The sequence below is a fragment of the Triplophysa rosa genome, linkage group LG22 (genome assembly GCF_024868665.1).
Source record: "Triplophysa rosa linkage group LG22, Trosa_1v2, whole genome shotgun sequence".
NCBI lineage: Eukaryota > Metazoa > Chordata > Actinopteri > Cypriniformes > Nemacheilidae > Triplophysa > Triplophysa rosa.
The window spans coordinates 4,138,106-4,155,480 of NC_079911.1; the positions used below are offsets into that span (position 1 = coordinate 4,138,106).

Genomic DNA, 17,375 nt, shown 5'->3' on the forward strand with positions numbered 1-17,375 from the left:
GCTCGTGATTTTCACGAGTATGCTCCGCCCAAGGTGACCGAAAGTCTCGGACACCAAATATTTCAGAAAGAAATGTATTAATTTAAAGAAAGTCTCTGCACACGGCAGCCATACAATTCCTCAGGGCAGTCACACATGACCGAGACCAAGTCATACTTCCAAGGGGGTAGACAGCAGTGTTGGGTAAGTTACTCTGAAAAAGTAATTAATTACTAGTTACTAATTACATATTCAATAGTGTAATTAGATTACTGTACAAATTACTCTCTCCAAAAAGTATTTCGTTACTTATTACTAATTACTTACTATATCCTTTATCAACCTTGATTAGTTAAGTGATTGAAGGATAGACATGAAATGGCTTATTTAATTCATTCAAATAAATAATATTAAACTACATAAAGTACTCTTATTAACTCACCAAAGTATTACAAATGTGAGAATTATACATTAAAGCAAGGATTTTAAACTTAGACTTTGAATTTTAATGTCAATTCCACTATTGCACACACATATTACACAAGTATTTAGTTTAATTACATCAGAAGTAACTAATTAAATTACAGAAAAAATAACAGTAATCCCTTACTTTACTTTTTCAAGGGAAAAGTAATTAAATTACAGTAACTAATTACTTAGTAACTAGTTACACCCAACACTGGTAGACAGATAGCTCTAAAATCACATGCTAAGGTGACAATAAAGTTACATATTTCCTACCAACAATTAAACCTGGGATCAAAAGTTTCGCTGCAATTTCGCTCAAACAGAACTAAAACTATTCTGCTGCTACAATGAATGCGTTAAGGTTGGCAAGTGCCTCACTTTAAGCTTCTCCTACAGTTATGTATAAAACCAAAACATTAGAAGGCGCTGTAAGTTAAGATGTGCCTAATCAGGGTCTAGTTTAGATTCGTTCATAAAATATAGAACGTAATCTCACAATTGTTTGTTATACAAATAACATGTACACACAAAGACAACAAACTAAATACAAGATTTAAGATCTTAAGGTAAAACGCAATATAGAAACTACCCGTTTTTTACACATACACTACTGCACAATATACATTTATTACTAATGGGAAAGTAAGGGGATTGAAAGAAATCCAAAGTACATAAAACAGTGCAAATTTTAATTAAGGCTGAAATGTGACTTATTCTTGAAATCTGCTTCCAAAGCATAATTTCAACAAGATGACAACCATAGAAACAATCAGAATAAATATATAGACATATTTAATTAATTCAGTGTGAGGAACTTTATTCTATTATTCTAAGTACACTTATTGCATCATCAACTAATAAACTGATTGGAAATAAGAACAATGAAAGTATGATTTAAAAGGCATGGTCCCTCACAAGTCGAAGACAGAGAAAATAATACATATGCAGTGCAAAAAAAATCAATGATTTTTATGTGGTGAAGAAGCAAATTTTGGTCAAATGTTACAAAAGGAAAAGATGTAAATACATAATATAAAACGTTACCTTATACATAAAACAAGTATTGTTCTTCTGGGTAATATTCACTAGATACTGTGGGGTTAGATCTTCCATCAATACTTAGGTATTGAATGTAATATAAATAGGTTTGTTGGTGCACACCAGCTGCAAACAGTGTAAGGAACCAGCTCTGCATTTGTTTAAATGTGAAACGAAGACTCAAATAATCAACATTATCTGTACACTATGTCTCAAATAACACAGGTTAAATCATTGTATGTAAATCTTATGCCAATACAAAACATGCCAAGTTCCCACAGCTAAGGTCCTTTGGGTTAAAGGTCAAAGAGCCATTAGGCAGGATGGCTCGCTCATTATATCTCTAGTAATTCTATGTACACAAGCTTTGTGGTGTGTGATGTTTTTGTTAGTGTCCGTTTGTTCACAGTGAAGGTGATTAGTCATTTTTTCAGGATATTAAAAGCTGCTTCTCGAATGCACTTTGCGGCATTCTCGATCTCCTCCTGCGTCTGCTCAACAGTGACCACGACTCGAATGCTGAGGACATTAATGATTCAACATTAATTCAAACATTCAATTTCAGTTCAAGTTGTCCTAAAACACTTCTTACAATGTTTGTTCTACAGATTTAATAGGTACATTTACAGATAGATAGAATAGGGTGTATACGGATAAGATAATTCAAAGACCATCACCTCGAAGGTGGAAGAAAACGCTCTTCTTTGTCCAGGTATCGTGCTAAAGTAAGAGCAATCTGTCTTTCCATACACTACAAACAAGAAAAAAAATCTTATAGCAGCATGATTATAGCTTGTAGGATACATGTTTTGCCCAAATTCAAATGTGCAAATAGGCTGATTATCAACAAATATCTTAGAATTATGGCACTCCCAGACAAAACTGTGTCTTGACAAAAGCCACTTAATGGCAGAATAACAAATTCGTTAGCTCTCCCTTATATTTACATGAAAAAAATCACATGGCTTCTTGTGGTTAATTGCTTTTCTAAAAGAAAAATCTGCTCCTGACAGCACCATTTTATCGGAAAAGGTCTTCTGCCATATTAGTCAATAATAATTTTCATTACACTTTATTAAAATGATACCAGTAACCGTCAATGATAAAACAAATGACTTACGTAATCAACAATCTCCCGAAGTAGCTTCAGGTCATTTTCTCTGGATCCTGTGCTATTCTCCAGCTGTAGGTGGAGAGCTGGAGCAAAAGACTCGCCCACTACCTTCAAGCCTGCAGTCCTGCAATAAACAACGCCAATGATAATCACCGCTGACTTAAGATTTAAGTTTTTGATGCGGTATATTGATGATTGTTTCATGGTTTGGTCAGGCCTTGAGGTAGAGCTAGATATGTTCTTATCGTTTATCAATTAGAGAATTCATCTATCAAATTTACAATAGAAAAAAATCGTGAAACCATCCATTTTTTGGATGAAACGATCCATTTTTTGGATGAAAAGTGATCAAGATAGAAGATTTTTTCCATCAACTGTTTTTCAAAAAATTACACTATTAGCTATTAGTTACCATCCAGTTTCTTTGAAATACAGTTTGCCGTTTAGCCATTTGTGTAGATTGGAATGTAACTGCAGTACAGAACATGAATTTGAAATACAAACAAGAATTGCTTTTTCAACGATTTCAATCATAAGGCTATCCAAAAGATTGGTTGAATAATGCATTTGATAAAATTAGCCAACAAAATAAAAAATATTTTTTGGGTGGCCCTACACAAACATTTGTTTGAAAACAAAAAACTATGCGGTGAACTGTACGCTCACATATAATAAACATAATAATTTGATTAAGTCTATATATAAACATTGGCATGTATTATATTCTGTTAAAATGTAAACATAATAAAATTCAGTTTTGCCTGCTCTTTACTTTTAAGAGATCACGTAATATATTGGATATGCTGATCAAGTCAGATTTACAGCTTTTCTATAATGAAATTTGATTCTGTGTTGTAATTTATAGCTTTAGTGGTTTAAAATGTTAAGGTCATCGATTATTTATGACAATGCATTTCTGATGCGAAATGATTTGATGTTTGATTATTTATATTAATGTTTGCGAGGATTAAACGATTATTGGTTGCTGGATTTGAAATATGATAGTCTTGTTGTAAATGCTGTATTGTGGGATTTTTGATTTTCATATTGTACATTTTGTTTTATGTTAATTATAGTGGTATGTCGAAGACTGGTGGATACAAATGAACACTTAATTAGAATGCACTGGTGTGGATAATTCCATTGATGAAAACACAATTGATGTGTTTTTAAAAAGAGGGTGTAGCAACTAAACGTTTATACACACTGAAGGCATTAGCCGAAACATCAGTGTTCTATTCCCTTGTTACACAATTGAAAAAAATAAATATTTAAGGAGTTTATTGTAGTTTGTGAGTGTGAATCATTTGATGTGTAATAATCACTGCTGACCTTTCAAGCGTAAATCAGCCATAACAAATACAAATTAAGAAGTCTTAATTACAAATTACATTTAGTGTTCAACGTTTCAATTTGATATGCTTATTAGGGTTAGGCAAAAAAATCGAAAAATCAATTAATTGTTTTTTAAAATGCGGTCGATTCTCAAGCTGCGAATCGTTTTTTTTTCTTTCATATTTCCGCAAGCACTGAACATTCATTAACGTGAATGTTATTGCTACTACTATCCACTAAATGTCACTTTTCTTTTTACAACAGGGTGGATGTTACAATGGGACCATATCGTTCATTCATTGCTTAATAGACATGGCGGCTGCGGGCGTGTCGTCGAATTTAACATCACCTTCACATAAAAGGCAGCGGTTCATATGATTGCAGCCCCTCTTTACAGCCAATTTTGTGAAATTATGTGTGTTATACTGTGTCTTAAATGTAAAATAACCTGTTCTGTTTCAATATACCCAAGTGTGTTTAAAGTTTAATATACAGGTTTGTGGCTCTTCATTTCATTTTTTAATTCACCATTGTAATGTGATATTTACTGATCTTTTTTAGAAATATCTATAGGATTTGTATTAAATCTATAATCATCGACTCGAATCGAGAGTTTGTGAATCGTAATCGAATCGGAACATCAGAATCAATACCCAGCCCTAATGCTTATCTCATAAATACATAATAACAAATAACAATATGTTCCATTTTTTCAAAGATTGAGTTGACAGGAAATGATTTCACATTTGTAACTGATTCTCTTTTTTTTGCATAGAAATAAACAAACAAACAAACAAACAAACAAACATTACTTGCCCTTGTAGTGCCTTGTGTACATGTCTGCATTTATTTCTCAGAATGCTGAAAATGCCTGAGAAAGAAAAGGAAAAACACTGCGTCACATAAAGCCTTGAAAGCACAAACCCTTAATAAAAAAAACTCCCAGCTACACAAGCTAAATAATTGAAACGCAGCATTGCTTTAAAGCAATCTATGGCTAACTAAAGGCCCAATACCCAATGTGATTAAGTGAATATGTGATGACACTTTTGAATTGAAACAACAGATCCCTAGGGCAGTGGTTCCCAAAGTGGGTGCCCTTGACAACTGGCTAGGGGTGCCGCCGAATCGCAGCTTTTTTCCAGTACCATATAATAATCTTTTACACCATATATTACATATTACAGATTTACATCATATATCAAAACACCAACATATGAGCATGTCCAAATGAAACTGAAAATATGCGAAAAACATATACTTCATACGTATGTAAAGTTTAAATATCTTTTTACCGCCACTTGGACTGTTCCCAGGAGAGAATCGCTCCGCCCATTGTACTGATGCGCGCTCATGTGGGACACGAGTACCCAGCTATCTCAGGTTGGTTTCACGATTGCCAGGTCCGAACCCTAGTTCGATTGCTCCCCCTGCCCCCGCTGGACTGCGTTCATATAATTATTTTTGGGTCCGAACTGTGGGCCGTTTGCGTCATCAAGCCTGCAGCTGTTTACCCGGTCGCTTGACGATGCAGGAGGAGGCAGCAAAATGCATTACATTGCTCGCTTCACTTTTATACATTTTTGTTTTTGAATTTGAACAGTTAATTCTAGTGATTGGTCGAATACTGCAAGCGTGTGATGGAAATGTAACGCCTCTTACCATAATTGGAACATCAGGTTCCAAAGCAATTGTACTAACAGGTACGCCCACCTTACTTGCGTATACATTTTTGCGGTCTTAGTGAAATCGTACCACGAACTGACGTAGATTTGTGGGGGCGTGGTTACACGAGGCGTTTCAGGCAGGTCTGGGTGGGCATTCGCTTTTAGATACAATGCATCTTTTGTTCCGACACTTTAATTTGAGCAATGTCTAATACATGCATGGGCAACTTATAACACACCAAAGACATAGAAAAACACGTGCCATATGACCCCTTTAAGATCATTGAAGGCGAACAGAAATGAGATGTACAGCTCTCTGCTTGGAGCACGTCAGTCACGCTCGTCAGATAAGTGAGTGAAACACACACACAAGCACACATATTTACCAAATAATACGTCATTAATAGCGGTTCACTTCCGCGATTTGGTACGATTGCGTTCATATCAGCAGCGAAGCGTACTGGAGTTCACATGAACCGTACCCCAGACCTCCCCTTTTAAGCAGACTCGGGTACAGTTCGCGGGTGCTCACCCGGGTTCAGAAGACAGTGTTCACATCACCCAAACGAACCGAACTCTGACATTAATCAAACCCGGGTGCGCACCAAAAGTGCTAATGTGAAACCGCCAACCGTCAGTGTGCTGTTTTCAACTTGTGTGAGCTAGCGTTCTCAACCCTGGCGTACGTGAAAAACAAAAAAAACCAATCCACAATCTACCCCTGTATCAAGAGACTGTGCTCCCAAAAGCAGGCACATGTATCCCTTTAAAATACCCATAACACAGTTCCATGCACACTGCACAGGTATTTTAGTTTCCTTTTTAGGTTGTAAGGTCAAGTTTGAACAAAGCAAATAAGAACCTAAAGAAAAATGTAATGCGCGTTGTTTATTATTGTTTAAAGAATTAAGTATCAATCCTTATTCTAATGCGTTTTGGTTCCAACGATTCCCACATACAGCAAATGGTTCATATCAGTCTATAAGATTTGTTTATGTCATCACGTTGTAAATGACAAATGGTTAATTTAAATGATTTGTTTCACCTCATATAATGTTTGTTGTAATGCATTTGTAATAAATTCATGCAGCTGTTTCTACTCCTGTGGAACAGCAAGATATGGAGCCGGCAGCACCGACCTTTATCCTTTTTGTGTGCACCGGCTTGCTGCCATTTATCCTGTGTGCCATACTGTAGTGCCGGCTAAGTTGAATACAGTGGCTTGCAAAAGTATTCATCCCCCTTCATTTTATTCACATTTTGTTATGCTGCTGCCTTATCTTAAACTACTTTAAATGATTATTTTTTTACATTAATCTACATTCCATGCACAATAATGACAAAACAAAAAACTGATTTTTGACAGCTTTGCAAATTTATTAAAAATAAAAAACAAAAATAAGTACATTGCATAAGTATTCATACCATCAACTCAGAAAATGGTTATAGCGCCTTTACAGACTCAAATCTTTTTGGGTATGATGTGAAAAGCTTTACACATCTGCATTTGGCAATTTTCTGTCATTCTTCTCCTCAGAATCCTTTCAAACTCTGTCAGGTTGGAAGGAGATCATCAGTAGACAGACATTTTCAGGTTTCTACAGAGATGTACAGTTGGGTTCAAGCACTAGCTGGGCCACTCAAGGACATAGACAGAGTTGTCCATAAGCCACTCTTGCATTGTTTTAGTTGTGTGCTTAGGATCATTGTCATGTTGGAGAATGAACCTTCTGCCCTGTCCGAGGTTCTGAATGTGCTGGGCTAGGTTTTCATGATCATTATCTCCGTGTATTATTTTGTGTACAGTCCCTGAAGCTGAAAAACACCCCCACATCATGATGCTGTTTCCACTACACTTTACTGTTAAGACGGTATTGTACAGGTGTTGAGCAGTGCTTGTTTTTCTCCAGACATGATGCATGAATCTGAGATTCATCAGACCAGAATATCTTGTTTCTGACAGTTTGAAAGATTCGTTGAAGTACGTTTTTGCATATTTCAAGTTTCCATGTGTCTTCACTAAGCAAAGGCTTGAGTCTGGCCACTAAGCCATAAAGCCCAGATTGGTGGAGTGTTGCAGTGATGTTTGTCCTTCTGTAAGTTTCTCCCATCTCCATATATGATCATGGAGCTCAACCAGAGTAATCATCAGCTTCTTGGTCACCGCTCTAACCAAGACCCTTCTCCATCGATGGCTCAGTTTGGACAGGAGGTCAGCTCAAGTAAGAGATCTGGTGGTTCCAAACCTCTTTCATTGAGGATAAATGGAGGCTACATGCTTCTGTGAACCTTCAATACAGCAGATTTTTTTCAGAAGTCTTCCCCAGATCTGTGCCTTGATACAATCCAGTCTCAAAGCTCTACTGGCAGTTCTTTTGACCTCATGTCTTGGTTTTTACTTTGATATGCATTTTCAGCTGTTGCACCCTTTATAGAGAGGTATGTGCTGCTCCAAATCATACTTATTCAATTGAATTTGGCACAGGTTAACTCCACTCGAAGTGTAGAAACATCAACAAGCAAAACTAATGCTTCTGAGCTAAGTTTCAAGTGTCCCAGAAAAGGGTATGAATACTTATGCAATGTACTTATTTTTGTTTTTTATTTTTAATAAATTTGCAAAGCTGTCAAAAATCAGTTTTTTGTTTTGTCATTATTGTGCATAGAGTGTAGATTAATGTAAAAAAATAACCATTTAAAGTAGTTAATATATATAATATAAGGCAGCAGCATAACAAAATGTGAATAAAATGAAGGGGGGTGAATACTTTTGCAAGCCACTGTATGTAGTTTGTTGTGTCGTTGGCTGATCTTTGCACAGTTGTGTGATGCAAGATTTGATGTCAGCTTTTGGGGTATGTGCTTAAATGCATTGAAGCCGTTGTGCAGCATGTAGGCCTACTCATAGGCACGTATGCCTCGGTAGCAACATTATACTTCAAAGGTAGTATGCATGCCTTTTTCTCTATGCCAGTCGCCATCTGCTTTTCATCAGGACAGGGCACATCCCAGGTCGCTTTAACTGTGGCATGAGACATGCTCACGAGGAACGGGACATGCTCATAAGGAATGGGCTCCCTCACTGAGATTGGAGGCAGAACCCCTGCTCATTGAAATGTTCTGGGATCTGTTCATGACATGGGAAAACAGGCATTGCTCTTCGTTCTTTTCCCTGCCGTGTTCACTGCTCACATCAGCTGTGCTGTGCATTCAGTTGAAAGTACTCTCGAGTACATACTACTATGACGGCACATTATATAGCTGCGAGTTAAAATTGCACTGGTGCGATTCAATAAGACTTCAGGAAGGTTTTAGGAGGAGGGGATTACCCCAACAGCGTTAGCTTCTGACGCGATGTCTCGTTCCCGTCTCTCAGGGAACCGAGGTTACGATGTTTCTGGTCTAAAAACACACAGGGCGTTTTCACAACTAGTTCATTTGAGCCCTCAAAGCAGTTCAGCGTGTATATGCGAACAAACCAAGTGATCTCAGACCCCCAGAAGGACCAAAAAGCCAACTGCACTCAGACCACCTCTGTATTTTAACATTTATAAGGCTTTAAAAAACGTTTAATTTAAGCAAACTTTAAACAATCTTTACAAGCCCATTATAATTTCATATCTTTGCCCTTCCTACCCGTTTAACAGGTAGGAAATATAAAGAAATTGAAAGTTCTCAAACACTTTACAGTCTTGACAGCTAAATTCTAAATTAAAAGAAGAATTCTGATTAAAGCTACAAAACGCATTGAATTCTTCTTTTCTTTTGTTCTTTGATTAACATTAGTGACAGGAGTCGCGGCAGCAGGTTTAAGAATACGGTCCCTTTAAGAGCTGATCGAAGCAGATCTGACGTGTTATTTGCAAGGTGTAATTTTAGGCGTAAAGGATTTCTATTAACCCCTGGAAATTATAAGCAGTGTGAAGCGTGGAACAGATAACCCAGGATTCTGTAAAAGTGTAAACTAACGGTACTGTTTAGCGTGTTGACGAAATGTTTATATGCTCTCCTACTTGTAAATCGCTTTGGCTAAAAGCGTCTCCCAAATGAATAAATGTAAATGTAAATAAATGTAAGTGAAATGGGTTATATCAAACTATATGTGAAAACACCTATAGAAGTTTAGTTTAAGCGGGGTCTCAATCCACAAACATTAGTGTGATAGTCTAATGACTTTCACTAAACACCCACTGAGATTTATTTGAACTAGATCTCTGCCTGTGAAGTCTTCTCACCTTTGAGGGAAAGCAGTCAGACTTTAATTAGTGTAAAGGTCCACAGATTTGCACATAGTTGCCTAACAAATACTACTAAAATCACTTCTGCATGGATGTCTTCCTGTGAATTGCTGCATATTGTTTGGATAAATTCATTAACTGAGGGTCTTCTCTGAAGTCTAGCTACACTAAAAAAATCCAACTTAAAACTGTTCTCCTAACAAGATCAATTATGTATCTTGAACAAAGATTTTTTTAGTAGTAGTCAATTTATTATTTTGTGTATACTAAACAAAATTAGACTAAAATTGTTGCTGACGAAGATTATTTTGTTTACTGGACTTAGATATTTAAGTTTTGGTCAAAATGTGGCAAAAAGGTTTGCCCAATTTAACGAGCCATATAATCTGAACAAACGGAAGGTTCCCAGCATGCATTGCTTCATATTAAATTTGTTTCTTAATCACTTTTACTGTTTTAGTATTTGCAGACATTATTTATGCTGTAGTTGTTGAAATTGTTAGTTGCCTGATGTATATATATTTGTTTTTCAATGAATGATGGTTTGTGTGTTAAGTGGTAAGTGTATCGCAATCCTGCCACCGCTAAAAATGGCTTCCACAACTGTTTGAGCAGTTACTTGACCAAAGTTCTGGTCTGTTTTGATTTAAGTGTTTATATTATGTGATAAAATAATCTTCTGAGTTTGATGGTAGTCGTAGTTGAAAGAACTTGGGAAAACTGCATGTTACATAATTAATTAAGTTGGATCAACATTGTTTTTTGTGGTAGTTACTCAGTAAATTTAGTTCACACAAACTGCTTGCCCTAAGGTTGAGTAAACGAGAAAAAGCTAGAGGAAATTAGTACTAAGATTTTTTGTTGTTGTGCAGGCTTAATTTTTTTTTACAGTGCTAGCCAGGTCATCTTTATTTGTATGGCACTTTATTCAATACAGGTTGCTTTAAAGCAGTCTCACAATAAATTAATTATTAAAGTCACGTTAAATCTTTCTCCGCCAGCATATTTAAAAAGTTGCCAGCATGTTTGATCATTTTCACAAAACTTTGATGGTCTACACACAATGTGTTTTTCTATACGAACATACAATAAATTAAATGCGCCCCCTACTGTATAACAGTGAAAACATGGAAATGGTGGGAAAACCAATTATTATAAATTGAGGAAAATACCATTAATGGCAGGGAAAGAGTTAACGGAACCACACTAGTTAAATCTTTGGATACAATTACAGTATATGTTTTGTAGTTTAAACAGTGATGTATACTATAAACATGTACACACACAGTTCTTTAAGCAGCAGATAAGACACATTAAAAGACAAGTAAATGAGAAAAGCTTAAGTATTATGCCTTCTACCTTTTTGTTCCACATATTACGGTTCACGTTTATGCAATTCAACAAAATAATAACACACACAAAAAACATTTCCACATTTTGTTACCTGGATCTTCCTCCATGATGTTCAGGGCTTCAATAGCAGCAGCTGCCAGCATGGGTGGAAGAGATGCTGAGAAACAGTAACCCTGACCTGACAAACGCTGAGGACAACAACAACACACATTACACATAATATTCCAATCACATATACAAAAAAAATGTATTTACTACTTGGCATACAAATGTTAAAAGACAGAAAAGTACATTTTGACTCTATATTAATGAGCTTATGCCATACATTTAAAAGCTGTAATCTAGCACTTTTGCTAAGAATCAACAAAAATCAATAATTGACCCAGTGCATTAAAAAGTCAGTGTTCAATACAGCCTCCCTACCTTACCCCGATTTACAACAGCAAGCCTATAATAATGATTATGAATTTGAGTCCTTGGGTAGGATTTCGTAGAAGGAAAGGTTTAAGAAGGTAGGAGAGAGAAGATCAGTGTCATCGGGCATCAGAGTAGGGATGCAGCGATTATAGATTTTATTGGTACGATTATAGTCTGAGCAATAATCACGGTTGCACGATTATGACGATTATTATGCATTCATTAATGTCTACATTTATACTGGCCCTGCAAACATTTTAACTTGCCCTAACACAAATAAATAAATACATAACATTGTCTAGTTATTAGTTTGTTTTTTACTTAAAAGTATGTATTGGTTATAATACCATAAAACTATTAGCCTAACTCACAGAAATTTCATATATAGTCAAAGACAGTGAATCCTCAAGTCATAAAATTAGAACAAATTACGAGCACTAGCACAAATAAATGCAATAAAGCAAACACACAATTGAAATTAACAGTGCTTTTCAGGCGTTTCAGGTTGGTCTAACGGTTATCAGGTACAGAAACTGAATAACGTAATCAAATGTAAAATAACACTTAATAGTCTTCACGGTATATGAAATAACATGGATGAAACCATATTAAAGTTGTAAAAGTTAATTAGTCAGGAGCAAGTGAGTGGGTTTTGTTTTCGTCTTTTGTTGTTTGATGAGCATTAAAACAGAGATGTTCATTATGCTGCTATCTCTTTAAGAGCTAGAGCACAGCTCACATGCATTTTGCTTCCCTAAAGTTTTCATTCATAACAAACATTAATGGATTTACCACGTGACGTGATATAGTCTATTCGCTAAATAACATTCAAAGCACATTTATTGTTTAATAAAAACAACATAAAAATAAGTTAAATTGGTCCAATTCGCATCTGTTGTGGTGAAAATAACGATCTTGTAGTTCAAAAAAATCTCTCAGACAAAGAAGGTCCAGGCATCAAAGAGTTAACTTTATTTGCTCGAGTCAAACAAAGTGAGATGTTCCAAGTCATCTGAAAACCAAGTGTTTTTCCAGTCTACAGTTATAGTAAAACTTCTGAAATGTGGTCCTTTCTAAAACCAATCATGAAATTTCCCGTTATCTCTTATTTTTTTCCTGTCCCCTTTCATCCATTTCTATTGGTGGTAAACCAATCTTTGTGTATTTTTTTAATATAAATCCTCTCCCACCACAATTATGTCATGGTCATCATGACCGGTTTCCCCTTCTTCACCCGTTTCCCCTTCTTCACCTCCTTCTAGTCTTTAACTGTAGCAAAACTGTGGCCTTGCTCAATGTAGATTGTAGTCATAGTAACAGGGCAGAACATGCCCAGATTTGGTCATACTGTAGGGTTGGGGCCGGAAAAGGTCCCCAGATTTCATAAACACTGCCAGACATCAAAAACACAGCTGTGCAGGGTGCTTTTCTGAATATCATACAAATGTGTTTAAAACGAAGAGCAATACATAGTGAATAATGATCAAAAACAAAGACATATCATGAAATTGCTCCATACATCAGGAGTAGACTATTCTGTGCATACAGAATGTACGCATCCTGTGAGCTTGCAATTAATAATTAAACATGACATCAACTGCCCCATAACTTTTTCCTAAGCTTGCACAAAAAAAACACCTTTCAGCTACCGGAAAGTGCCTCACTAGAGCTAGGCTCAGTGAACTGTCAGTCTTTATTGATTGCCGATTGGCTCTTTTAACTGGAAGGCAGGACTTCCTTGGCTTAGAGCGGCCATATTGAGCATTGCATTCCCTCCGCATTCATAGAAAAGGCAGTGGTGCATCTTGTTAATATCTATTGTCTTTGCGTTTAAACCATGACCTTTACCTAAAGTAGAGGCCGTTTACACAAGACCGTTTTCAACTAAAAACAGAAAACTTTTTATGCGTTTTGGCTGTTCATTTGCACAACAACGGCGTTTTGGGGGACTGAAAACGCAAACTTTTGAAAACGGGTCTCAAAGTGCAAGTTTTTGAAAATGACGGCATTATCGTTTCAGCGTAAACTCTGAAGGCAGCATTTTACAAAAACAAAGACGTCATACGCAAGCGTATTACGCGTTCAGTCTTTAGGCATGCGCGAGTATTCCCCAAACAATAACGGCGGCCTCCTATGGGATGAATTTAATATCAAAATGATTAACAAATGCATGCACAGTCATCCGTGAACGTGATACAAGTTACACTTGTATTTTAGTATTCACAAACAAATGCCGTATGATTTGAATCTGTGAAATTTAGATTGTAATAAACATGAGGCGATTTGTACAAATAGAGACAGATTTGTGAATACAATGTTTTATTTTGTGTTCATGTATAATCATTTTGCGCATACCAATGAGAAGTTGTGCATTTGTGTATCCTGCAACGCGCGTCCATTCATCCTGTTCTGTGCATTCGGATTTTGAGACGTTCTTTACGCGTTTTTGCATTGGACAATCCACACACAAACAACTTCAGATCCACGCACAACCGTGCATAAACTACGGCCTACCACTAGATGGCAGTCTGACGGAGCGACGCAGAGGTTTGCGGCAGAGGTTGCTCTAGACTTTTTCATTGTTCGTCATTTTGAACAACGTTATCGTTGTGTTAATATAAAAATTGTAAAAATATTTTCAGTTCGTTTTGAAACTATGGCGAAACAGACAAGTCTAATGACTTGTTTATACACGAGTCTCCACTGATCCCGTTTTCCTGAATGGGCGAGAGTCATTTTGACGGATTACAATGAGGGCAATTTGTAATTCCCCTTTATGTCAAATTGGTAGCATCCAATCATTTCCTTTCATCAGAACGTGATCGTAAGTGACCAGAGGAAAGGGCGCAAGTTTCCCCATGCATTACTCATAAACGTCTCGCCCATTCAGGAAAACGGCATCAGTGGAGACTCGTGTATAAACAAGTCATTTGACTATGCCGTCTCACCACCGTCTAATCTATTTTGCAATAGATTCAAAACGAACGGAAAATATTTTTACACTTTTCATAATAACACAACGATAACATTGTTTGAGGATCTTATTCTGCAATGCATGCATCTGTCACTTAATCAGAAACCCGCGTCGCGTGCTCGCATACACACAGGCGCGCACAGTGGTGCGGTGTTTACAGACTTTTTTTCCTTCAGAGAGAGAGATAGTGACTAGCGTTATTTTGGATAAACCTCAACTTTAAGTACGGGAAAATGTTTCTCTGCGTCTTTTCCGTTCAGTGAGTGGCAGAAGCAGCACATTCATAACAAAACAGCATCTTAAAGTAACTTGTAAGTAAATTAATAAATGATTAAAAAACAGCGTTTTCAAGCACCTGTCATTGTTACTGTTATGATTATAAACAGTTGTCTGTAATTATTGTTTTATGTCTGACAACAGAAACATTAAATATGTAAACGACTTTATTGGGTATTCAGTTCAGTAAGTTCAGAGAGTAAACGCATGTACATAGTGATGATGTCACAAACATGATGATTAGCACGTAACATCAACCTTGGACCATAGTGACGGGTAAAAATAGATGATGACGGATTTTTTATGAGCCTGTTCGTCAAAATGACTGACAATGAAAAAGTCTAGCGCAACCTCTGCATCGCTCCGTCAGACTGCCATCTAGTGGTAGGCCGTAGTTTATGCATGGTTGTGCGTGGATCTGAAGTTGTTTGTGTGTGGATTGTCCAGAGGTGGACGAAGTACACAACTTCCTTACTTGAGTGAAAGTACAGATACTACTGGTCAAATATTACTCCACAACAAGTAAAAGTTGTAAAGACAGATTCTTACTTAAGTAAAAGTACAGAAGTACGTGCCTTTAAAAGTACTCAAGTATTAAAAGTAAATTTCCTTTATGTCAGTTGTGCATTGTTTTATTGTCGTATACCTTATGCCTCTGAAGCAACCTACTGAATACACCGAGTAGCTCACAGTATCAGTTGTATTAAAGGAGTAGTTCACTTCAAAATTTGCCCCCATTGACTTTCCATAGTCGTTTTTATTCCTACCATGGAAAGTCAATGGGGGCAAATTTTGCAGTGAGCAACTCCTTTAAGAGCTTCATATGTTTAGCACATATATGTTTCGTTTAGATATAATCCTGTATGATCATTTAGCCTAATTATCCTCATTAGCCCCCTAGGCCTATATGTATTTATGAGCAGTGTTCTTTTATTTTGTATATTCCCTTTACCAGTTTTAGCAGCAATTTACCAGTAAGTAGTAAGGGTCTTGTAAATAGTTAAGTGTAGAAGCCATGTGTTTGTTGGATTTATTACCATTTGTATTACCATAATTTAACTACAAAACAAACTATAGCTAGTATAATTAAACTATGGTATTTTTATTAAATTCCTCTTTGTATTGTGTTTGGGGTTTTATTCCAGCAGGATTTACCATCCCACCAATAGAATCAATCACATACAAGTAGACAACGTGTATCCATAGTACAATTCCCATTATAACCATTAAATCCATTACATTTTCTGTTGTATTTTGGGCAGGGTTCAATTGTTTTTATTTCAACAAGAATACTTCAACTATATTAACTTCAGTAAAAACATCATTCATTTTCCAAATCGCTTTAAATGATATAGCAGCAGATCAGAAGTTAACATGCACGCGTAGCTCAAGGTGTATGTGATGCTTATTTACCGTTTAGCCGTTATGCCGATCATTTTCATGACACTATTTCTACGATCTTTGACTGATCGTAACCCACAGATGATTACACCACACTTTAACATGCACCTTTTTCGTCTATTATTGTTCTATTTGCCTTTTTAGAGCGCTATCAATGGTGTATCAGCGCCTACGTTTACATTAGGTTAGCGGGGAAGATCCCAGAGTTGCCAGATTTGCGTAAAAAAAATCTGCCAAATGGCCATTCAAAGCTTGCCGGAAAACCGCGAGCATAGAAAAACTGAAATACTTGGCAACAGTAAAAGGTCCTGGCAGTTCGCAAGCCAGATAAATTGCGCACATAGGAAACCCCTCTGCATAGAAACCATTTTCTACTTTTGGACATTTTATAAATGTAGTGGAGTAAAAAGTATGATATTTGTCTCTCAAATGTAGTTAAGTTAAAGTACAAGTACTCAGAAAAAATAATACTCAAGTAAAGTACAGATATTCAAAAAGTGTACTTAAGTACAGTACTCAGGTAAATTTACTTCGTTACTGTCCACCTCTGGGATTGTCCAATGCAAAACCGCGTAAAGAACGTCTCAAAATCCGAATGCACAGAACAGTATGAATGGACGCGTTGCAGGATACACAAATGCACAACTTCTCATTGGTATGCGCAAAATGATTATACATGAACACAAAATAAAACATTGTATTCACAAATCTGTCTCTATTTGTACAAATCGCCTCATGTTTATTACAATCTAAATTTCACAGATTCAAATCATACGGCATTTGTTTGTGAATACTAAAATACAAGTGTAACTTGTATCACGTTCACTGATGACTGTGCATGCATTTGTTAATCATTTTGATATTAAATTCATCCCATAGCCTCCATGCTGCTTGGTTGTGCTGTGTGACATACCCATTATCATTTCTCCAGCGCCATGGCGGATTCGCTACTTACACACCGGAATTTGTAAGAGCAAAAACTGGATGCTTCTCTAGACAGGAAACACATCTGCTCGTGCGTGAGGTTAAAGCGCGGGAGCAGATCATCTACATGACAAGTCGGATTTTTATCATTTCACAGATTCAAATCATACGGCATTTGTTTGTGAATACTA

The 17,375-nt window shown here is 36.4% G+C and overlaps 1 protein-coding gene across 1 annotated transcript in view; it reads right to left on the minus strand.

The window, feature by feature from the left end:
- Positions 1–1,119: 1,119 nt before the first annotated feature.
- Positions 1,120–17,375, minus strand: part of sptlc1 (serine palmitoyltransferase, long chain base subunit 1) — a 57,791-nt gene continuing 41,535 nt past the window's right edge. The window contains exons 11-15 of the mRNA XM_057321903.1: positions 11,284–11,380; positions 4,751–4,805; positions 2,606–2,723; positions 2,163–2,236; positions 1,120–2,004 (exon numbers count right to left, since the gene is read on the minus strand). Coding sequence (XP_057177886.1) covers positions 1,908–2,004; positions 2,163–2,236; positions 2,606–2,723; positions 4,751–4,805; positions 11,284–11,380 — 441 coding nt within the window. The 3' untranslated portion in view covers positions 1,120–1,907. The remainder of the gene's footprint in view (positions 2,005–2,162; positions 2,237–2,605; positions 2,724–4,750; positions 4,806–11,283; positions 11,381–17,375) is intronic.